Source organism: Psammomys obesus, unplaced genomic scaffold (assembly GCF_907164565.1).
Source record: "Psammomys obesus unplaced genomic scaffold, mPsaObe1.curated_primary_1811, whole genome shotgun sequence".
Classification (NCBI taxonomy): domain Eukaryota; kingdom Metazoa; phylum Chordata; class Mammalia; order Rodentia; family Muridae; genus Psammomys; species Psammomys obesus.
In genome coordinates, this window is record NW_026588752.1 from 3,498,271 (window position 1) to 3,522,785 (window position 24,515).

Genomic DNA, 24,515 nt, shown 5'->3' on the forward strand with positions numbered 1-24,515 from the left:
GTGTGTGTGTGTGTGTGTGTGTGTGTGTGTGTGTGTGTGTGTGTGTGTGTTTGTGTTTGGGGTGGGGCACTTATTCATGCAAGCACTTGTGGAGGACAAAGGTTAACAATGGATGTCTTCCTCAATTGCTTCTCCAACTTTCTTGTCAACTCAGGGCGCTAATCCTCACTATTTTTCTTAGACTATCTGGCCAGCATGCATTCCAGGATCCTCCTAGCTCCTCTCCAGAACACTGGGATTATGTATTTCCCCCGCCATATCTGGCTTTTCTGTGGGAGCCAGGGATCCACACTCGGGTTCCATACTGCAGCAGCTTGCTGTTTGCTACTGCTGGCTGCCCCTCTTCAGGAAGCAGATTATGGGATCAGAACTCCACCTTAGGCAACTGCTGAAAATGGCCCAAGGAAAAAGCATAAGATGTAATTAACATGTTTCAAATCAACATGTAAAACATGTCATATATTTGAGTATTAATTAATATTTTTTGCAAACTAATTACATTAGAATGACGAGCCCAGAAGGAACTGAAAGAGTTTTTAAATTCTGTTTCATTCCTCTTATTTAAATGTCTTCATGGATTACCACTTTATTCAATTTCTAAGTTTTTTTTTTTTAATTTACCAGAAACGATCCAAACATCACACTATTTCACAGCCATCATCATTTATTCATAGCTCAATAGAGGAAGCCAGTACAGCAATAACTCTTTTTTTCCCCTTCACCCCTAATTGTCATTCTGGTGAGAGAGGAGGAATGCCAGCCTCTAGTCAAGGACCATTACTGCAGAGTTTCAGCCATGGTCACTGGTCTCTCCTAAGCGTGTTAACATCGTTCATCATGAGGGGTTTGTGCTGAGCAGTGCAGACTTCCACCCACGGGGCCTTGCAAGCCCACTCCTCCTATCTTAGCTTGTTCAGGAAGCAAAGTGTGTGGAATCAAATACTAACTTTGCCCAAGGCCATATGGCCTTGGATAGATCCATAAACCCTTCTGTGCCTCAGCTTTATTATCCATTAAATTAAGGTTATAGGAATACTCTCCCAAGTCTGTTGGAAAGGGTAAAAGAGTTAATCCATACAGAATGCTTAGCATGGAAGTCTGAATGCTCCAGAGATGTCGTCTGTGCTCATTGTCACTATCACTGGCGCCATCGGGAAGAGGCCAGCATCAGGAAGAGTCGCCTTCAGGGTTTTCACCCACATAACCATCTATCCCCAAAAAATCTATTTGCTCTTTATAAAAATGTCTTCAAAGGCAGGCATGATGGTATACGCCTGAAACCCTAGTGCTGGGAAGGCTGAGGCAGGACGATGATGCGTTCAAGGATTTCCTGGGCTATATGAAGAATTCGAGACCAGCCTGCACCACATAGACCATGTTTCAAGAAATAAGCAGAATCAATGATCTGAAAGATACTTCTACCTATAAAAATATGCCACAGGGCATTTTATCCAGGGAAGTGGCTACCTTTTTTTTTTTTTTTTTTTAATCTTGAACAAGGCCATTGGGTGAGTGAAGGAAAGAAAGGCCCATCACAGTAAAAGCTTCCTCAGGCTTCCTAAGGAAATTAGACATTTTCTAGGTGATCAGCCTTTCACACCCATGAGCCCACCTCTGTTACAGCTGTATCTCAGGCTCCTCAAGAGCCCAGAAATGCTATCCGACTCATGTTAAGTCCCCAGTCCCCTAAAAAGTGACACACTCTTTAAGCCTGTAAAACAATGCAGGCCCTTCAAGAGGTCCATCCTTTGGCAAACAGATTGTGTACTCTGCTGCTCTGAGAAACCCCATCCCACCTGGCTTCCGGCCTCAGCCCTTCTTACTTGCTCCTGGCTAGAACTAGGATCTCTACTCTTTTCTTAGGTGTTCCATCGCCCTAGACAGATGCCTTTCATTCTCTCTGGCACCTTTGCAAATCTGTTCTTGGAAGCAGGTTTTCAGGATCAGGAGGTTCATCTCCCCGCTTCTTAGTTACAAACATTTCAGTACCCTCCATCAACTGTCACCACCCCCAGCCTTCTTGCTTCCCCTCCAAGAAAGCCATGCTACAGGAGTGAACCCACACAATCCCTTTGCCATTGATAAAGCGTGCTGGAACCTTGAAATTATGCACTGTTATAGAGGATGACAGGCCAGAGCCTACACTGCTGGGCCTCATTTGGAGCACTGACTCTGTGAGCTGCAGTGATATATGAGTCCAGGAGCAGATCTTTTGATCATAAACAGTCAGGAGGTTGGAATGTATAATGCTATGGAAATAAATGGTGTCAAAACCATAGGACATAATTGATGGTGTGGAGATGGGTTTTGTGATCACAGCATACTCAGGAAGTCTTAACAGAGACAGCCAGGCTCTTGGGCTTCAAGATGGTTGACCTCAGAAGGGAGCATTTAGGAGAGGAGAGACTAGGCTTTCTGTCAGTGTCCCAAGAAGAAGTTTGGCTCCTGAAGCAATTGGGTGACTCCTGACCCTGATTTCCAGGCACCCTGCTGGTGCCTGACAGTCATGGATGTGACCTTGACTCCACTCCTATTAGCTCACGGAATGAACTGTGCTGAGCTCTGGTTTGCTTGTCTATAAATTACAGGAGATAGCAATACTTGCTTCCTATGACTCCCAGAAGGGTAAAATGAAATAAGATGAAGGCCGTAGAAGGACTCTCAAAGCGCCCAGTGCATGCTCACACGCTAGGGGAAGTCAGCTTTGGCTGCTGCTATTCCTCTTCATAACACACCCTCTTCCTGGTTAGCATTCTTGTTGGTGAACAAGTATATGACAAGAAGCCCACAAAGTCCAGAAGGGGGTGTTGGATCCCTGGATCTAGAACTACAGGTAGTTATGAGTCTCCTGGTGTGTGTGTGTGTGTGTGTGTGTGTGTGTGTGTGTGTGTGTGTGTGTACACACGCACTAGGAATTTAGATCTGGTCATCTGAAAGAGTAGTAAGCACTTTCAACTTTTGAGTCATTTATCCAGCCTCTAGAGTCCATTTCATCCAGAAGTACGAATACAGATTCCAAAACTGCTAGCTGTCTACTACTCAGTGTCCCTTTAACAAAAGTTCACGGACTGTGGAGCTTCTGGAGACTCAAAGACTGATCCTTCCATTTGGTTTAGTCTCTGAGTTGGTCCAAGTTGACACTTTTGTTTAGTGTAGCACTGAGAACGAGCTACAAACACACCAGCAAATGTCACAGTGAGTGGCAGTGTGTGCAGCAGGTGACTGCCAATGGCCTCCCTACACCAGATCATCCTGTCTGCTGTGTCAAAGGGGCTGTAGGCTCATGATTTATTCTCACTCTGTGGGGCAGGACAAAGGAAGGATAAGAGTCACCTGCCTATGGTTCGCTACCTGCTGGGTTTTATCCCTTGGGCAGCCTGTTACAGCTTAAATGTAAAATGGCCTCTACAGACTCCAGCACTGGACACGTGGTTCCCAGCTGGAGTTGTGGCTGAGGAGGCTGTGGACCCTCTAGGCAGTGAGAACAGTGTGGTAGAGGTCTTTGGCCCCAGCCCCCACCCTCCGCCTTCTTCAAAGCTACCCACTCCCCACTCGCCATCATTTCTTCTCTCCATGCCACATGGGACAAATGTTCTTCCCTGCACCCAATGAAAGGTCCCACACTTTGAAGATGAAATGGTAATCAAGCCTTGGGATTGTTCTGGTCTTTCCTGCCCTCAGTGGGTGCCTGCTTTCAATCTACCCACACATCCTCTGTGGCCTGTTCTCCACCATGCCACTTGAAAAGTTGCTTCCAGAATCATACCTTATCTCCAAGGCAAGGACCCATCATTCTCTTGGCTCAAGTACCTGCCTTCTTGAGCAGCTGTTCTGTCAAGTGGCTTATTTATGTTTGCTTCTAAGGCCATACCCATCTGGCTTCTGCTTCCACCTACCATGGAAAGGCTTCCCTGGAATGCTTGAAATTACACTTCGACTGAACCTAGAACTAACAGCCTGGTCCTTATTTCCTAAACTCCACTGTGGTGTCCAATATGACTACCTCATTCTTCTAATCCTCTTGTCCCATGACTTCCAGGAGGATATCTGGGTCTGCATTTTTTATGTTCATCCCCAACATTTCCACTTTTCCACTTCTAAGAAGTGTGGAAAGCACTTTCCCTACACTTGTTTTAATGCTTACTTCCTGGGCTGATGGGCCCTTTCTCTCTGTGTGTGCTCTTAAATTTTCCCTGTTTGATGACAGCCTAGCACATTTTCAGTCCTCCCCTGAACTCCTCTGCAAACATATCTCACCCATAGGCTCACTTGAATTTGAACTCAGATCTGAAGTTTATATGGAGAGAGCTGTGCCCTTGTGAGAATCTTGGTCCTCAAAAATCAGCTGACATCATTACACTTCTTACAGTCCTCCTTTAAAGTGCCTTTCTTCTGAGGATGTGGCTGTGTGTTGGAATTGTGCGTACTTCACAGTGTTGTGCCTGAAGCATAGTAGGTTGTCACGTCAAAGTCAAAGTCCTATCATAAAAAGCACTAGCCATATCTTCAAATGAAAAATCAGGCCCTTGAGTCCAGGACAGGTGACCTTTTAGAGCTCTTGAAATGTCCATTTGCATTATTAGCTTTAAGGTCAGAGGAGATGATCACCATGCGATCTGGAAATATGGGAGAAAGCCAAGAACACTACTGTGAAGCGCCACTGATCTTCAAGGGGCCCTTGTCCTTGAGTGACAGACGAGGTCATGAAACCCAATGTGAAGTAAACCATGCAAGGTCATTTCTCCCTGGTGATGCTAAGAGGTTGTAAAATTGTGTTCCTAGACACAGCTATTCAGTGATTACTCGTTGAGTATTTTGCTACTGTTGTACTTTAGACAAAATATAAAGGAAAAGGCTTGTAGGTGCAAGTAAGTAATAACAAGGGCTCAGTTTGTGAAACGTGTTCCTTTTAGTCACAAGAACGCAAATGTGAGTGTCAGATCCATTTTTTAAAAAGTTGTGGGTATGGTGCATGTTTAGCGTCCTAGCACTGGGGAGGCAGAGACCAAAGGATGCCGGGGCCCACTGGCCAGGCAGTCCTGCACACTTGGCATGTTCTCAAATCAGTAAGAGATACACTCTCAAAGGCAGTGGATATCGTTTCTGGGGAGCGACAGTTCTTATCTATACACACACAGATGGGGGGCATCAAGAGAGAAAGAAGGGAAGGGAGGGAAAGAGGATGAGGAGGGGAGAGGACACATTATTAAAGACCTGCTAGTGCCAGGCTGTCATACTCTGGTCGCCCTGTTTACACCAGAAAACAAAGCATTATCTCAAAAGGATCATTCACTGAAGATTTGGTCCCCAGATGGTGGTGTCATTTTCAGTGTTTCTGAAAAGTGTAAGAGGTAGAGCCTAGCTCAAAAATGTAGGTACTGGAAGTACATCCTCGGGGGCCATATTCTCCCTCAGAGATTTTCTCTGTCTTTCTCCATTACTGTCTGCCCCGCCCACTTGTCTGCCATATGTGGAAGAGGTAGGGAGAGAGGCCTGCCGCATGCTTTCACGACCATCATGTCCACAGAGCCAGATACCATGGATTGAGCCCTCTGGAACCATAAACTGAAATAAATCTTTTCTCCCTTAGGTTATGCCAGGTACACTGTCACAGTGACAAAAGGCTAACATGCCATTCTGTGTGAGAATCGCCATCACACTTGGCAGATTAAAGTCTAAGCGAGTGACTGACTTCCCTTACATAATGGGTCAGCTCTAAACTAGGAATTCCTCTGTAAGACACAGACTCCCTCCCCTGCCATCCTGCCAACACAACAGCTTCCCTTTTCCCAGTGGAAAGTACAGGGCTCTGCAATGAGCCAGGTAGCCAGAGCTGGTCTGCTCACAGCAAGGGCAGCTCAGCCCCTTCTCAAACACAACGGCCTCTTTTCTAACAGGCCAGACTACTTCTAACTGACTCACAGCCCCTGATTAGCTTCCTTGAGACACAGACAGGAGACAGGAAAAATAAATAATTTCTTGGCCTGGAATAAAGTTTTCTATTAAATGGAACAGAAGGGAATCAGTAGGAGGGACGCTCCACCCACTTCTCTAAGAGCCACTGTGATCATTACCTGTGTCGTTTGCCACTGCAATTATTTGGGGTAACAAAACGGTAATATCAATCAATTCACTTGGACTGCTCTGTGCTCAAACAGAAGCTGTCCCATTTATCAAAATGGAGGCCCTGGGTCTATAGTACCATTAAACTATCAACAGGCGATCGCTAGGGCGAAGCAAAATAAAAATAAATAAATAAATAAATAAAACAACTGTTAACTGAAAGGAAATAATTTTTCTTTTTTTTCCCCAAACATCCTGGCCAGCAGAGCCCTTTGTCTGGCTGTCAGTGGAGCCAACGTGGGCTGGGTCTCAGATCTGTGTGCTTCCATGCAGTGGGTGTTTGAGAGAGGCCAACAAAAACACTTGCAATGCAATGGCTGAGCCCAGGTAGCCAGGTTTCTCTCTCAGCAGGCCAAGCTGCGTGACGATAAATAGGGGAATGTGTATGCATTTGTGTGATAAAGCAGGCTTAATGATTCCCGAGGGGAAGGAACCCGGGAGCCACGCAGTTGCAACTTAGGTTCAAAACGGATCCACGCAGGGCCAATTAACGTGCAAATATGTATGTGCTGAACCTGCACTCCATCCGTCATGCGCGTGTGGAAATTGGGCCATTTATCTGTTATATTATGTATGTGACATCTTAGTTTGGTTCTTACAGGCTGCTTGGGGACAAAGAGGCCATGTGCTCTGCAGCTAGCAGAGGGAATTTAAGATAAATTCTTCAGCTGTCGTCAACGTTGCAAGGCATGGAATTTGGTTGGAAGATAAAGCTTTTCCGTCGGCAGGGTTTTAATGTCTCTCCATAGCCCGTGTGGTGTCTTATTAAAACTGTGTGTGGTGAGGGAGGGGCAGCATATGCCGTGAGGAGTTATTGGCACAGACAGCTTGCTGTCATGTTTCCTGAGTCCGGATTTAGCAAACGTTATTCACATATTCACTGTCAATCTGCAGGGAGAAAAGAGCTGGCGAAGCCAATCCCGCACTCATTCTGTGGGCTTGTAATTCTTTTTGTTTTCCTTTAACCCATGTCTCTGCCACAGGTAGAGTCTGTTCTGCTTAAATGACAACTGTTTGTCTGTATTTAGGCAGGAAGAAAAGCAAAAGGTGATTGGAGGCAGAAAATGGCCTCCCCAACGCAGTTACCTAATCTGTTGCTGTTAGCCTACAAGAACACATTGTTTGTTCATGAGTTTGGATCTCACGTTAAATAATAGTGACCACTTGGTTTGATGAATTGCCACTAGAAATTCAATTAATAAAAGGTTACCTCCCGATGGTAGTGGAAAAAAACATGATTCTGCTGCAACAATGACAACTGAGCCTTCAAAACAATAGATGGGAAACCAGGAAAGTCTTCAAAATATGTGTTCTGACTCGGGGAGGAGAAACTCAGCCAATGAGAGAGTGAACTGGGTCAGTGTTTGCTCTGAGGTTTCACCTGTGTATGGGGTCCTCACATCCTTAATTCCCTCCATCCCTCTACCCTCTCCTGAACCCACAGAATGAATAACTGCTTTACTGCACAGCCTCCTGCAAATGGCATCCTGCCCCAAAACATGGGAACAAACAATCTCAGAATGAATCCTCTAAAACTGTGGGTCAAAGCAAGTCCTTCCTCTTATTTCCAGTAGGTATTCTGTCCACAGCCATGGAAAACTAATACCTTCCTTCACTCCCTGTTTCCTCCCTCCCCTTCCTCTTTCCTTATTCTCCTCCCTCCCTTCCCCTCCATCTTGCCTTCCTACTGATCTCTCCTGTTCTTCCTAGCCCTCATTCCCTTCTTTCTATTTTTCCAACAGATAATTTTCTCCAAGTTCTACAAATTACAAAGAAAAGCACACCCACCTTGAACATAAAACTCATCCATTTTGCACATTTTACCCAAACCCTAAAGAAGTTGGAGAGGGTTCCTACCACCCAGCACAACCCCTCACCCCTCTCTGCCTCCAACCCCTCCATAAGCCCTCTGTAGTTCATCAATTGAGATGACTGCTGCCTGTTTTCATGTGGATAAAAATGAAAAAACACAGTGTACATGGCCTCCATTCTGTCCAGATGTTTGCCTCACTCGTTAGTCCATCGCTGTGATTCACAAGGCCGTTTCACATACCTGTGGCTGAATCTGATTGTGGTCTTGCATTCCAATGCATCCTACACCATGATTTGCTTATGAACTGGCTAATGGGCATGAGCAATTTCTAACATGGAGCTATGAGAATAAAAGTGTCCAAGAACATTCCTGTATGTGTATGTTGGTGGACAACAACATGCATCTTCCTTAGCTCTGCCAGTAGATGCAGGATTGTCAAGTCCTTATGCATCATTTCAATCAGGACACAAAGTATGTCTACCTTCCCAACCTATACTTTTTAGGATATAGAGATAAATGTCTTGCCACAGAGGACTGATAGAAAATGGAAAGGGGGAAACAGGCAAGGGTTTGTTTTTCTTATTATTATTTGTTTGTTTTTCACTGGCTGAATGTTTTAAGTTGTCCAGTAGGCAAACAAATAAGAGAATATCTTGAGAAGGAGAAGAGCTAAAAGCACCTAAGAAGCAGGCAGCTGTCCATGGTGCTGACCACAGGAAGCCAGCTTATGACCAGGCATTCAGAAGTGACAATGTGTAGCACAGAAGGAATCTACTGAACATGACATGTGCACCAAGCAGTAACCTATGTCTTTTACATATCTTGGCAGTCAGAGGTCAAAACTGCATCCTGACAGACATAGCTTCAACTAATCTCTTTATTGAGTGAATCTTGGAAATTTTGAGTATTCCTGAGCCTCAATTTACCTGTCTGTGAAATGGACATTATGAGTATTTTATACCACAATACGTAAAAACATTTATGTAACTCTAACAGGTGCTAAATAATGGAACTATTCTTTTGTACTCGCTCTAACCTACCTGGACAGTTGCCACCATCATCCTTTTCATCTTCTGAAAAGTCTGGGCTGGGGTGTCAGCAAGATGGTTCATCAAGACTTCTCAGATGGTAAAGGTGCTTACTGCCAAGTTGAACAATCTGAGCTCTATCCCCGGGCCCACATGGTGTAAGGGAAAATGTGACTCTGACTTCCACATACATTCATAAAATGAGTAAATCAGCCAGTAAATAAAATAGTGTTTGGGTCTCTATGAGGTGTGTGTTGTTATTCCCATGCTAAAAAAAAAAAAAAAAAAAAAAAAAGGAAACAACGTTTTTGAACATATCTTGTTCAAGTGGTTGGCTCCAGAAAAATTGGGAAACAGGTGAGACGGAGGGTTCTTGGCCTCCACCACATATGCACAGCTCCTGACCCTTCCTGCTGATCATGGTGCCAAAAACTCACCACACAATTCATGTTCAATACTGACCTGCACCACTCATGCACCACACACCTTGTGAAACAACAGAAAACCGTCCTTCCCATCAGTGGGGACACTGGCAGAGTCACACCTGAGTGGCCCCGCATGCTTTGTAGGGTCTGCCAGAGCCACCATCATGAGCTTTTTCCTGTAACAACCATGTGACGGAGCACAGGGGGCACTCTTGTCTCTAGGGCACTGAAGGTGATGAACAGCTGGGCCACCACGATCCAGACAACCAGACTTTGCTTTCTCCAGTGTGTGACTTGAGAGGACAAGAGTAGAGGCTCTGTGAATGCCCTGGGGGTAACTATGACATGATGGACAATTTCCAGCCAAGTGGACACCTTGTTAGAGGCCCATGATCAACATCTGCTAACACATTTTCTCCTAAACTGCTGGCATCTGCCAGAATTCTCATCAGGCCCTGTGGGCCAAATTGGGAAGATTAAAGAAGGACACAATTAGAAGGTGGGCTTTGAAATGCCCACCACTATTCTCAACTGCTTAGAGGATGCTCTGTGAGCAAGAGGTCAGCCCAACCCAGCAGTCCAAACACCATGCCACAGACAACAAACTCAAATACCAGATCACAGGGGGAGGAAGCACATCCAGGAAGCTCAGTTCACTCCGAAAGAGGAAGCCATTTTAAAATGTCCCCCAAGGACACCAAAACCATGTTTCCTACCTCAACTTGGCCAACAGCAGGAACAGGACTCACCAAAACCTGCACATTAAAGAAAAAAAAAGTATTAACATCCATTCAACAAGAGGGCAATTGCATTAATTGTCTTTCTAAAGGAACTGGCATCAATAATTCATTATAGATGGAGGGGACTAGGAGACAACCCACACGAGCATATGCAAACACACTCACACACGCACACTGGCACAAACATATACACACACCCAGAGGTGCGCACACGTACATACACTTATATAGAGACAGACACACAGACACACAAGCATAAAAACATACCCACAGAAACAGACATTCACACAGAGGCAGACACACACACACACACACACACACACACACACTTTTCCACCGAGCACAGTGACAGCAGATTCATCTTCACAGTCCTATGAAAAGGTGAAGAGGATAATTAATATTTTCAACACATTATACCAAACTTGCAGGAAGCAAGAAGGCCATGTGCAAAGCAGTACAATGAGGATTAAATGAACACCAAGGAAGCACAGGTATTGATGACAATTCTTCTTCATTAATGACATTTTTGAGGGTATTTTGTCTCTTCAGCCTTGAGCCAGGCTTCTGAGAAGTTACAATGACATCAACAACTGCAGCTCTTGTGGTTATGAATTAAGAAGTCCTGGCAAGCTTTATGCCAATTCTTCATGATTTTTTTTTCTCATTTAACTTTCTGAAAAACTTTTATTATGCCCTCTTTATAGAGAACACAAGGGCTTAGAAAACTTAGGTAACTTTTCCCAAGATCTGAAAGTTAATAAGTGGAAAGAATCAGATATGATCCCAGAATAAAAGCATGTCAAACTCCTACAGAGAAGCCCATGGCAGACAGGAAGTTCAGAGAGACACCAGCCACTGAGGTTCATACTAGCCTAGGAAGGGTCATCTATTTAGGGACTAGTAGAAATTCAGTGTGTGTGTGTGTGTCTGTCTGTGTGTCTGTGTGTCTGTGTGTATGTGTGTGCACATATGTGCAGATGCCTGAGGATACCATAAGAGAATGAGCTGAAGTTACAGCCAGTTGTGAACTGCCCAGTGTGGGTGCTGGGAATTGAACCTGGGTCCTCTGGAAGTGTCCCTAACCACCGAGCCATCTCTCCAGGTCCATATTGGTTTTTGTTGTTGGTGGTGGTGGTGGTCGTGGTGGTGTGTGTGTGTTGGTCATGTACATGTGGATACATATGTGAGCATGTGTGTGTGGTCACAGAACATTCTTGGGTGTCACTCCTCAGGCACCATTCACTTCAGTCTTGGAGACAGGGTCTCTCCCTGGAACATGGAACTGGTCACCAGGCTGGACCAGATAACCAAAAAGCCCCAGGGATCCAGGCATCAACTCCTCAGAGCTTGAATAAGAAGCACATGTGCCACACAAAGCCTTTTTTAAAAACATGAGTTTTGGGCATCAAATTCACATCCTCATGCTTGCAGAACAGGCATTTTACTGACTGAGCCACTTCCCCCACCCCGCAGGGATTTGGTTTTTGAAATCGCTTCTGCAAATTTCCTGTCTGCATTTCCCTGGAGCTCTGGAACTGATTCGGACAACTTCGGTGACATTTTTCTATCAGAAAATCAGACTACTAGCTGGTCCAGTGCTGCAGGTTTGTCATCCTAACTTATCAGAAAGCTGAGGCAGGAGGATCAGAAGCTCATGGCCTTCCTGAGCTACAGAAGGAGTTGGAGGAAAGACTGGCAACTTAGTGAGACCACACCTCAGAATAAAATGTAAAAAGAGGCTGGGGGTGGGACATCTCACTGGTAGAGCACTTGCTTAGCATAGACAAGGCCTTAGATCTAATCTTCAATACAATGTGGGGGTCTAAAATGAAAAATGCTAATAAGTTCAGTGTACACTAAATTAGAACTGAATTAAATTCTCCAAAATCATACACTGATGTCCTAACCCTTGTGTGAAGATGCTTGGAAGTGAGACCTTAGGAAGTGACTGCACTAAAGATGAAACCACGAGGACAAGGTCTCTGGGTGGATTGATGTCCATTTATAATTAAATACCAAAGGCTTTGCTTTCTGTTCACACCCATGCCAAGAAAGGTCATATGGGGACACAGTAAAAAAGCAGCCACTTGTAGCCCCAACAGCTGTTGTGAGGCCATTGACCTTGGACTTCCAGCGTACAGAACCACAAGCCTCCATTGCTGTTGTGAAGCTACCTGTCTGTGTCTCCATAGCCGCTGACTCAAACACTGACTGCTGCCAGCTGTGAATCCAACAAAGGGCTATAGAAAGGCAAGATCCCGACCTAGTGAACCAGACGCTGTGGCTTATTTCAGAAATCTCAGCCCATCCCAGCACCACCTCACCCACACTCACCAGCAAGGCATCAGCCCTCCCCAGAGCATCTGCCCCAGATGGGGAGGGGAGCAGACAGAGCTCCCTTCCCACAGAGAACAGTTCATGTCTCACTGGCTTCCCAAACCAGAGGCTGACCTTCAGGCCGACCTCACCTAACAGAGCCATGAGCCATGGTCACACACTGGCCAGGTTGTGATCCCTGGAAAGCACCATGAGGAATAATGGTGGTTGCAGGCCAGAGTTATGTCATGACTCCCCTGCGTGGCTCTGGAAAACCCTAGGTTGCTGCAGCTATTGCCAAATCCTTATAGTGCAAGGAGATCCCTCAGCTGCACGGCTCTGTGTGTGTCTGTGTGTGTGTGTATGTCTGTGTGTGTGTGTGTGTGTGTGTGTATGCTTTCCCTGTGGTTCCCAAGAGGACTAATGAGGGATAAATCTGACGTTCAACAGCTGCAGGTTTCAGGCAGCCCCAGCTCCTCTCTCCACTCATGAACAAGGGAAGCACAGTCCTCAGCCGACCCCTCACAAGAGTGGGCAGCACAGTCCTCAGCCAACCCCTCTTGTCTCCTCTACTTTAAAATCCGTTCTGTTTCCTGCCTTTGTGCATTTCCTGTTGCAAAGCCCCTCTGTGGCACCCGAAATAGACAACCCCACTCCTCACCGGCACTGCAAGCACACTAATATGGAGAAGCGTGCACACAGCTAGTGACCCCAAGGCTAACATGATACTAGCATGATCAAAATGTCTGTGTAGGTGTGTGCATATGCACCTATGGAGAAATTCCATCAGTTTTTAAAACACAGATGCATCGAAGTTTATTGGGCCTGCAGGAGTGTCCTATAGAGGCTAAAATATAGGGTTTCGCACTCAGCTGCCTCTGAGGGGACAGGATGATCAAAGCAGATGAGCTCACATGGAACTAGAGATTTCTTACCCCAACTAAAGTGATTTGCAGCAGCTTTTAACAGGCAACATGTGGCTCCAGACAACTAAGGCCGGAGTGCCCTACAAGAGGCTGCTGAGCGTAGTTTATGAGCCAGTGTGCTTCCAACCTGCCACCACAGGGAGCATGTGGCCCCGGACAGCTGTGAATGTGACCCAACACACCTGTAAACATACACATTCTGAAGCTGTGCTTGGGTGACTTTTCTTTGCAAAGCTACCGCATGGCTCTCGAGCATAAACTTTGTCAGATGATGAAGCTGGATTGCAATGTCAAAAGGCTGGACATGCCTGCAAGCCTGAGAAACGGTGGTACATCTGTGTTGTAAAATGTGATGTGATGTCTCCCTGGGTGCATATGCACACACCTACACAGACATGCGTTGCAACACACACACACACACACACACACACATATTCTACAGGAAAGAAAGGTGCACAACACAATAGCATGCATAACACAGGAACAAAAGCCTATAAACATTACTCCTCCTCCTCTCATACAAACACATGTATGTCTGAAAGGTGTCTGGTAGGACACACACCAAACTGACAAAGGGTTCACCTCTGAAGAAGAGCCTGGAACTTTACTAGGACTCGGTGCATTCCAGAAAGTGACAGGGAATTTTCCTATCTCACAGTTGCAATTTTCCTCAGAGGATATAACCACTTATAAACCTAGATTCAAGGCAATAAAGAAAACATAGCCTAATACTTTTAGTAAACGGCCTTTTAGGAACACTGGGTTGTTGTCGGTGTTGTTGTTTACTTTCTCTTAACCACGGAGGGGAGGAATAAAAATGACTCTGCCCTGACCCAATATGCTGGCTCACTGTAAAGTAAGGCCAAAGTTTAAGAGATGTCTCAGTCAATGCGACGGCTGCCTTGCAGCCACGAAGCCCTGAGACCCACATAAAAATGTCGTGTTGTGACATGCGCTTACACTCTCCACATAGAGAAGTGGAGTCAGGTGGCTCCCTGGGATGTCCTGGCCATCTTACCTTACTTACTTGGAGAATTCCAGAGCCATCAGAGGCCCCATCTCAACAAACAAGGTGGGATACATCAGAAGAGTGAAAGCTGAGATGGTCTTCTGATGTCCACAGGTGTGGGCACGTGGACTGGCACACAGTGAAGCAGTACTGAGTATTGGGGCTTGTGGCCAGCTGCAACAGAGCCATGTTTTACTTATGACCCACGATTACATATATTGCACAAACATACTAAGAAGCAAATGACAAATGTGATAGATCCGGATATTTTTTCCAATGCCCACAGCTTAGGGCTTACTCAGAAAGGTACACTCACAAGCCCTATGGCCTGTCTGTACCCAGTGCCGCCTGAGTGCATTGTAGACACACTAGAATGAAGCACAGAGGCCAGTAGGATGAGGGCTCTTTAAAAGATGTGGGCTGCAGCCCTTGGCTTTGATCTTGTCCAAGGCAGCAGCCATCAGAGAACGTGCAGTGGGGGGCTGATCTGATTAGAGGCCTGCTGCTGGTGGGCCATTCTTCAGACCAGCACAGGGCACAGAAGGGACATGGGAGATTCCCAGCGGGACGGGCAGGAATACTTTGTTCTGGCTTTTCTTCATCTCTTTAATCATTTCCCTTGCTCGCCTCTGGTTTCTGACTTGCGTTTGAAATTCCAACATGAAGGGGCCCCTCTTTCCCTGTGTTAGGAACTTGATGTCCAAGATTCCATTTCAACTCTTGCCTCCAAAATGCACTCCCATATCCCATCCACAGACAGAGAAACCAAGACTGGTAACCTAAAGCCTTTACCTCACATGACACCAGAAGTGTCAGAAGCTAGAATGGAAGGAACTCAGCTCTGATATTAGAAGAGACTTCAAGACAGACAGATATGTTGGCAGCAAAGCAAAGATGCCCACAGATCCACAGAGCCAGGGATGAGTCCTCTGCTACTGGGGAAGCCACAGGTCAAACAGCCGCCTGGCGACTCTTCACATTTCTAAACACTGTTTGGGGCCCTAGCTAGTCTCTCCTGGACCCTCTGTCCTAATAGCCTGTCTGTAGCCTATACACTCATGGTCCACAGGTCTCTTGATCCCACAGGACAGAAACGTGAAAAGATTTAAGCAGGAGGAAAAAACGTGTTCAGACACTGGGGGGAGCACACACTGTAAATACTCCAGATGAGATCAAAGAGGCTTAATTACTTCTCTGGCAAGTGGAGGAACTGTGAGTTGAGCCCCAGCTCTCTACAATGAGAGACTCTGTTCTCTGTTCTCCAATCCAGAAGTCCATACCCACACAACTATATCCCATCCCTGTATGGGATGTTATTCCATCCCCATCTTGTTGCTGGCTACGGAGGCTCTGCTATGTCTTCCCCTCCCATCCTCCAGCATTCACTTCTAGGTCCCTGTGACTTGGTAAATGCTACTGCATGTGGCCTGCCAGGCAAGAAGACAGAATTATCATATCCCTTCTTAAGCCCTGGCCCGCTGGGCCTTCAGATCTCTCTCCCCATCAGTAAATGTCACCACTGTGTTGAACAGGTCACTCCTAGCTTGTGAAGTCAGCATGTCACTTCAGCAGAGCTTCCAGGTAACAGCACACGAAGACATGATTGCTGGGACAGCATGGATGTGATCTCCTCGGTTGATAAGAATCCAAATGAAAATGTTAAGTTGCCATGTCCTGGGGTCTGCTGGGTAATCTCAGCTAGGCTGCCAGTCTGTCTGCAGCTTATGAGACGCCTAACATCAGCATGAGTGAACATACAAGCACAGGGGTTTCCTCCTTGTCTGGCTTCTTCAGCATTACTTTTCTTTTTGGTTTTTGAAGGATATCTCAGGTGGACCTAGAAGCCTGTGTTCACTCTCAGATCCAAGAGTCCCAGCCCATTCCTATCTTGGTCAGGATGGAAGTCAGACCTCACAAACATTGCAAAGCTCATTTCTCCACCCAGACGAGACTACCAGGCTTCACAAGTGGGATTACCTGGGGGATATAATGGTATTTTCTTTCATTCCCAGTAAGGACCTGTGAGTTTCCAGAAAGTTCAAAGAAGCCATGGAGGAGGAGTTGAGTTTGAGATATGTACCTAGCACACCCAAGGGGACCAACTTCAAGGAAAGGTAACCTTGGTACCACAAGTTACTGGGTTACATCACTGGTCCTTGTCACTGGGATAGTAGACCAGTCCTCTTCATTCATTTTGAGAAAACAGGAAATGTCTGGCTTCCTATCTCTGCAAAGCCACTGTAAACAAAGGTACCAGTCACCAGGATGGGCTTTCTCCATGGACTTGAGTCAACTCTGCTTGAACTGATTGAATCTCTGGGTAGTTGTCATTGATATAAACATCATCACTTGCTCTGTCATCAAAAAGTGTTGAAGCTTAAAAGACTAATTGTCCCCAAAATAGCCATGTTAGAGAAGCCACATCTAGGAAACCTGAAACGAATCCCAGCTGAGTCTAAACTTCCAGCCTGGCCTTCTAATGTCTCAGGCAGATCAGTTTCCCAGACAGCCTGTCTTCCAAATGAACGCCACCAAGATACTCCATAAGAACTTGTCCGGTTTCGCAGCCCATGAAATCTTGAATATACTCAATAGTTAGCGGGTTTGGAAGCACTTTATTACACAACAATAGACAAACATAAGAAAGGTGCTTAGTGCTGCTAAGCCTATAATTTTAGACTTGGAAATGGAAATTATAATATTTTACAAGATCGTTGTCAGAATTAAGGAAAATATTATATCCAAAGTGCTTGGCTCAGTCCCTGGTCCGTGGTAAGCAGCAGGCTCTGTGAGCCAAAGAGCTCCTGTGTCCTCTGTGCATGACCACATGCAATCATAGTCGCTTTTGTTTACTGTCACTCATGGTCATCAGAGCGCCGGAATGGGTGTCCGGCTGGTAAAGTGCATATGGACTGTCCTGGAGTGCATGCACAATGCTTGTCTTCCTAATTCCTCAGAGCCAGCAAGCTGAGTCCTGCAGAAAAGGTATTGCCCCTCTCTGAGCTTCTGTTTCCCCTCATTTGGAAAATGGACACTAAATCCCAGCTTGCCTTTCTGAATCAAGGTTTGAGGAAAACATGCATCTTGGGAGTTGAAGAGAGGGCGGCCACCTCTGGCTCAGATAGCTTTGTGCACTGGCTTTTAGGAGCTCCCCTCCTGGTCACCCAGAGTACGAAGCCCGCTACGCCCCCTCCCACCGTATTTCAGGTCACCTACAGTATGCTGTTCTCAGAGCCTGAAACATCCCTACCCCTCCTCCACTTTTTCATCGAATGTGTATGTGAAAGTTGTGTGCCTGCATATATGTGTGTTTCAGGTTAGAGTAGTCACGGCACTGGGTTGATGGGTATCTGCGTGTGAGCCGCCATGTGCCCATCAGTCACTCTGACACATGCTGGAAGAGCCTCGGCTTATGAAAGAAGTGAATAATGGGTTCCCAAAGTCCCCTCCAGCTGTACCCGCCATCTCTGAGTGCATGGGCAGGTGTGTATGCACATTTGTGAGGAGGCCAGAAGTTGCCCTAGTGGTATTTGAACACCCTTTACCTTATTCATTGAGGTAGGCTTTCAGTGGAACTCACTGATACAGCTAGCCAGTGTCCTCCAGGCACCCCCTCCCTCTGCCTCCCAAGGACTGGGATTAGAGCAGGCTGCCATGCCCACCCAACATTTAAGTATGCCCTGGAGGTTCAATCTCCCGTCTTCATGATCCACCTCCCCACCTTTTCTTTCTTCCATTTTCACCCAGGACTTGATTACAAACATTGTGTTGCCAAGACTTATTATACCACATTTTTTAAGTATTAAAAAAGGAAAGAACCTGTTAATGGATGAAATTCATCTCCCTACCCCAAACCCCACCCCTAACCAAATTCTTTATATACCAGTCAAGTCCAATAAATATATGTCTCTTAAAATTCCTCTTGGGAATGCACAGCATTTTTCTCCATAACCCTCATTTGTTAGGAGTGAGCTATTTACTTGCAGTTACTTCTGAAGCTTGGCAGCCTGCAGCCTAAGGATAGTCTGCTGATGGTGCTGAAGGACCACTTTGAATCTAGGACACAGATGATGGTGAGAGGTCAGGAGGTTATGGGGCTGAGAGAGCAAAAGCGAGACACTCTCGAGGCAAGGAATCAGAGAAGTCTTACAAACTCCTGCCCTTGAAACTGATTTATTGGAAAGAATAGTCACGGCATTGGGTTGATGGGTATCTGTGTGTGAGCTGCCATGAGCCCATCAGTCACTCTGACACATGTTGGAAGACAATGGGGAGCCTGGGTTGTGAGGGAAGTGGATGCTAGGCTCCCAAAGTTTTCTCCAGTGGTACCCCCCACCCCTGAAGGAAGTAGCAGATAGGATTTTCTCCTAAGGTCCCCTTTGATAAGACTAGGATTCAAGGGTTTTATTTCCTTACTATTTAAGTGTGGTGCTCATGGGTTTGATGGAGGAGGTGCATTTGTGAAAGTCAGAGACAACTGTGGATTCAGCTCCAGCTTTTCCTGGGTTCCAGAGACTGAACTGAGGTCAGCAGGCATACAGGGAAGCGCTTTCCTCACTAGGACACCTCAGCGCCCAGGACACAAGGCTTAAAAGGCTCTCAAGGTTCTGTTTGCCAATTTATCTTGGCATATTGGGTACGTTTTGTCGCTCTGTGAAAATACTTGAGGGAGCAAGGGAGGAGAGACTTATTTTGGCTCATGTTGATAAAAGTTTTAGTCTATGGTCAGTGGGTTGTATTGCCCCTGGGACAAGTTGTGGTGAGGCAGAGCAATGTGGAAAGCGAGCATAACAAGAAACTGCTAACACTGTGTCAACCAGGAAGCAGAGAGAAATTAGGAAGGGTCTGGAAACAGCATGCCTTCCAAAGGCAGGGCCCCAGCACCCTACTCCCACCATGTTCACCTTTTTTAGTCTGTTTTGTTGTTGTTGTTGTTGTTGTTGTTGTTGTTTGGTTGGTGGGTGGTTTTGGTTTTGGTTTTCTGAGACAGTTTCTCTGTGTAGCCCTGGCTGTCCTGGACTCGCTTTTTAGACCAGGCTGGCCTCCAACTCACAGAGATCCACCTGCCTCTGCCTTCTCGAGTGCTGGGATTATAGGTGTTCACCATTGTGCCTGGCCTGTGTTCATCTCTCTTTTTAATTTTTTTCAAAATTATTTATTATATATTCCGACTGAAGCCCCATCCCTCAACTCCTCCCAGTCCCACTCTCCCTACCCCTTCCCCTAGTATACTGAAAGTGGGAGTTCTCCTCCTCTGCCATCTGCCCATAGCTTATCAAGTTTCATCAGGACTGCCATACTGATCCTCTTTCTCTGTGGCCTGGGAAGACTGCATCACCAGGGGCAAGTGATCAAAGAGCAGGCAATCGAGTTCATTACAGAGGCAGCACCTGCTCCCCTTACTAGGGAACCCACATGGAGACTGAGCTGCCTATCAGCTACATCTGGGCAGGCGGTCTAGGTCATCTTCATGCTGGTGCATCAGTATCTATAGAGGGTCCTCTGAAAGTCTCCACCCAACAGGGGATCAAAGCAGATGTGGAGACTCATAGCCAAACTTTGGGTAGAGCGCAGGGAATCTTATGGAAAAAGATGGAGGATTGAAGGACACGGACACAGAGGGGACAGGGGCCCCACATGGAGACCAACAAGCTAAAAAGTTCTGAGCCCAGGGGATCCTGCAGAGACTGTGTTCATCTCTTAATAAGCCATTTGATGGGCTCTTCAGTTCATTGACGGGCTAACTCATTTACTCACCTACCCTGCTTCCTCCACTTGGCTCCCATCCTAACATGCTATTCATCTATGAACGCTTCAGTGAATTAGTCCACTGATAAAGTTAGCATCCTCATGACACATTCATCTCTCAGTTATTCACCCTCTCTATTAAACTAGGGAAGAAGCCTCTAGCACATGAGCCTTTTGTGGAGGACACGTCCTACCTACTCACAATGTCTGGCAATCTAGAAATAGAAATAAATTTGCTTTAAAGCCCTCATAATCCTGATTTAAATATCAAATTATATTTATATTTATCACACACACACACACACACATATATATCTTTTTGCATATTTGCATACATGCAAAAATGTGTATATGTGATGTAAAACATAAATAGGAAGCATGCTACGGATGTCCAACAATAGGGGATTGGCTCAAATTCTGGTCCATCCCTGTCTCATGAACAGCTGAAGTGATCACCAAAGAGAGTCTGTAGCAGCCTGATCAGAGAACAGATGAATATAGACAGTTTCCACTGTGTTAAAACAAGAGGAGCACTGAGGCTGGGGAGATGGCTCAGTGGGGAAAGTGCTTCCTGTGCAAGCATGAGGACTTGAGTCTGTTCCCCAACACCCACATAAAATCCAGGTACAGGGATTTGCATCTGTATTTCCAGCTCTAGGGAGGCAGAAACAGCCAGATCCTAGAGGCCAGCTGGTCAGCCAGTGTGGGAGAAACGGTGGTGGGCTAGGTTCAGTGAGAGACCCTGTCTCAAAAAATAAGATATAAAACAAAAGAGGAAGATACCTGAAGTTAATTTCTGCGCTCTTTATGTGCACACACAGACATACATGCACACACACACACACACACACACACACACACACACACACTGGCTGCAGGGAGACCAGGAATGTCAGAAGGAAAGCATAAAAAGGTTGGATTCTTTAGAATACCCATATTTCATTGGCTTCTTTCTCCTTCCTGCAATGTGAGTCTTCTGTAGCAAGCAATTGCCGAGGATGCAATTGTCTAGACAGTGTCTAGCTCCTGCTGGTCCTTTCAGATCATCTAACCGCTGTCCTAATGTCCTCTGCCTCAGGAACTGATGACCCCACAGCAAAGCCAGGCTGTGTGACTCCAACCCACACAAAGCAAAGAGATGAGAAAGTTAACGTGGGTTTTCTGCATTTCATGTGTCAGCCACTGTGCTGAGGGCTTTATTTACTCTCTAACTCCTCAGAGCCCACCATGTGAGACTTTTCCTCACAATATTGTCAATGTTAACAGAAATTTAGGCTAGGGGACTTTCCCAGAGAGCACGGCACATAATGTCCTGAGGCCTAACCTTGTTCCTTTTCTTCTTCACCATCAGTCACAGGTGGACAAAGGAGGGATGTGCTGCCTTCTCTGTGCCAGACTTTCCCCTGCCCAGCCCTCCTGGTATGATCTGAATTGCTCCAGAATCCCTGATGCAGGCCCCAATGATTTTCCTCCTGGGTACAGTGTCTAGAATCCCATAGTTTGGGATGCTTTCTCTTAGGGCTAAATGCCTTGACTCATGCTACATGTCCACCCCAAAAGGGTTTTTACCCTGGGAGAGGTGTAGGGCATAACATATGAGCAGGCGTAAAGTGGGGCTGGTGTCAACACCTGGCCTGAGCTGTGTACTGTCAAGGTGAAAGATGCTGGGCACCACTATAACCCAAGAGGCTGACTGAGCAAAGGAAACACTTTTCTTTTTTTTTAACGTATAAACTCAGTTTATTGTAGTTTTGCCTTTTTAAAAATTTTTATTAATTACACTTTATTCATTTTGTATCCCCCCTGTAGCTCCTTCTCTCTTCCCCTCCCAGTCCTTCCCTCTCTCCCCCTTCTTGACACTTTTCTTTTTAGCTATCCAATGACCCAGCCCCTCTCCTGAAAGCATCTACCAGTCCTGTCTGAGCAGCTGCCCCTGCCATGTGAGGATCTCAGTGAGGAGGTGTGTGCAGGTGCTTTACCTTGAGTCACGAAAGAGATGAAGCCACCAATCTTTTCTTTTTCAAGGTTTGCTTTTAATTTTCACTTATGAGGGGGCCAACATGTGTATGTGAGTGTAGCTGCCCGGACAGGCCTGCAGAAGGCCTCTGGTGCCAATACCCTGGATCCAGAGTCACAGGAGCAGCAATCACATGTAAGCACTGAGCATCTCCAGCCCCCAGACTCACCTCAGTGCCCGCTGCACTTTAGAACCACACAGGGCACTACACAAAGGCTGCTGCCACGTGTATCCTGAGTATTCTAATGTCATCAATGTGGGCACGGAACTGGATGTGAGAATTGCTTGAAAGCCAGCAAATAAGTCTGAAAAGCAAATAGACCTGCATGACAGATGGTCTTGAACCAGTGATCTAGAGGTGGATGTAAGTGGCTGAGGGTTATTTATTTCATTGCAGTGTGTTTCTATCTAGGCCAGCTTTGCTAGGATCATGACTGCTCTACAGAACCCCAGCCCTGTCTTGTATCTGACATCTTCTAACTGGCTCTCCTATTGTCCATCAGGTACCAGAGCTGCACCCTAACTGATTCTCTTTTATTGAACCTAGGTATCCCAAAACATGGTCAGCAGACATAGCTACTTAAAGGCTGAATGAGAAGGCCACACATGAAGAGGCAGGAGAGTATCCAGAAGTGATAGAGTATGGCTGGGGAGATGGCTCTGGGGTGAGGTGATTGCCTTGAAAGTATAAGAACCCGAGTTAAACCTTCAACACCCTTTAAATAGCATGCATTTACAATCCTTGCAGCAAGGAAGCAGAAACAAGAGGCCTTGTGGGGTTTGCTGGACAACCACTCCAGCCGAACTGGCAGTCTGCAGGTCCCTGTGAGAAATCCACTTGGAAAACGAAAGTGAAATGATCCTAAGGAACAACATCCAAGGCTGTAATACACATGTATGCACAAATGCCCTTGCATACACGCATACACACACAGAACTAATGCACAAAAGAAATGCTGGGGCCTCCACTTAGTGGCTGGCAGAAATGACTAACTCTCCACTCTAGAGCTGCACTTCTCTCCACTATAAAAACGTGCCCTTACCAAACTCATTCTATGAAGCCACAGTCGCCTTGGTACCTAAACTTCACAAAGACCCAACAAAAAAAGAGAACTTCAGGCCAATCTCCCTTATGAACATTGATGCAAAAATACTCAACAAAATACTCGCAAACCGAATACAAGAACACATCAAAGAAATCATCCACCATGACCAAGTAGGATTCATCCCAGGTATGCAGGGGTGGTTCAATATACGGAAATCCATCAATGTGATCCACCATATTAACAAACTGAAAGGAAAAAAACCACATGATAATCTCCCTAGATGCTGAAAAAGCATTTGACAAAATCCAACATCCATTCATGTTTAAAGTACTGGAGAGATCAGGGATACAAGGCACATATCTAAACATAGTAAAGGCGATATACAGCAAGCCTATAGCCAACATCAAACTGAATGGAGAGAAACTTAAAGCAATCCCACTGAAATCAGGGACAAGACAAGGCTGCCCACTCTCTCCATATCTCTTCAACATAGTGCTGGAAGTCCTTGCTAGAGCAATAAGACAGTTGAAGGAGATCAAGGGGATACAGATGGGAAAGGAAGAAGTCAAATTATCACTATTTGCAGATGATACGATAGTATACATGAGTGACCCAAAAAACTCTACCAGGGAACTACTACCTCTGATAAACACCTTCAGCAAAGTGGCCGGATACAAAATTAACTCAAAAAAATCAGTAGCACTCCTGTATACAAAAGACAAAAGGGCTGAGAAAGAAATTAGAGAAACAACACCCTTCACAATAGACACAAATGGCATAAAGTACCTTGGTGTAACCCTAACCAAGCAAGTCAAAGACTTGTATGAAAAAAATTTCAAGTCTCTGAAGAAAGAATTAGAGGAAGATATGAGAAGATGGAAAGATCTCCCATGCTCATGGCTTGGCAGGATTAACATAGTAAAAATGGCCATCTTACCAAAAGCAATCTACAGATTTAATGCAATTCCCATCAAATTGCCAACACAATTCTTTACAGACCTGGAAAGAAAAATTCTCAACTTCATATGGAATAACAAGAAACCGAGAATTGCCAAAACAATCCTCTACAATAAAAGATCTTCTGGAGGTATCTCCATCCCTGATCTCAAGCTGTACTATAGAGCAACAGTTAGAAAAACTGCATGGTACTGACATAGAAACAGAATGGTGGATTAATGGAACCGAACAGAAGACCCAGAAATAAACCCACACATTTATGGACACCTGATTTTTGACAAAGATGCCAAAACCATACAATGGAAAAAAGATAGCATCTTCAACAAATGGTGCTGGTCCAACTGGATGTCTACATGTAGAAAAATGA

General features: G+C 45.7%; 1 protein-coding gene across 1 annotated transcript in view; it reads right to left on the minus strand.

Annotated features, from left to right (window-relative positions):
- The window catches only part of Rbfox1 (RNA binding fox-1 homolog 1), a 2,133,674-nt gene that overhangs the window by 1,668,286 nt on the left and 440,873 nt on the right, over positions 1–24,515 (minus strand). Inside the window, exon 3 of the mRNA XM_055604373.1 lies at positions 10,106–10,144. Coding sequence (XP_055460348.1) covers positions 10,106–10,144 — 39 coding nt within the window. The remainder of the gene's footprint in view (positions 1–10,105; positions 10,145–24,515) is intronic.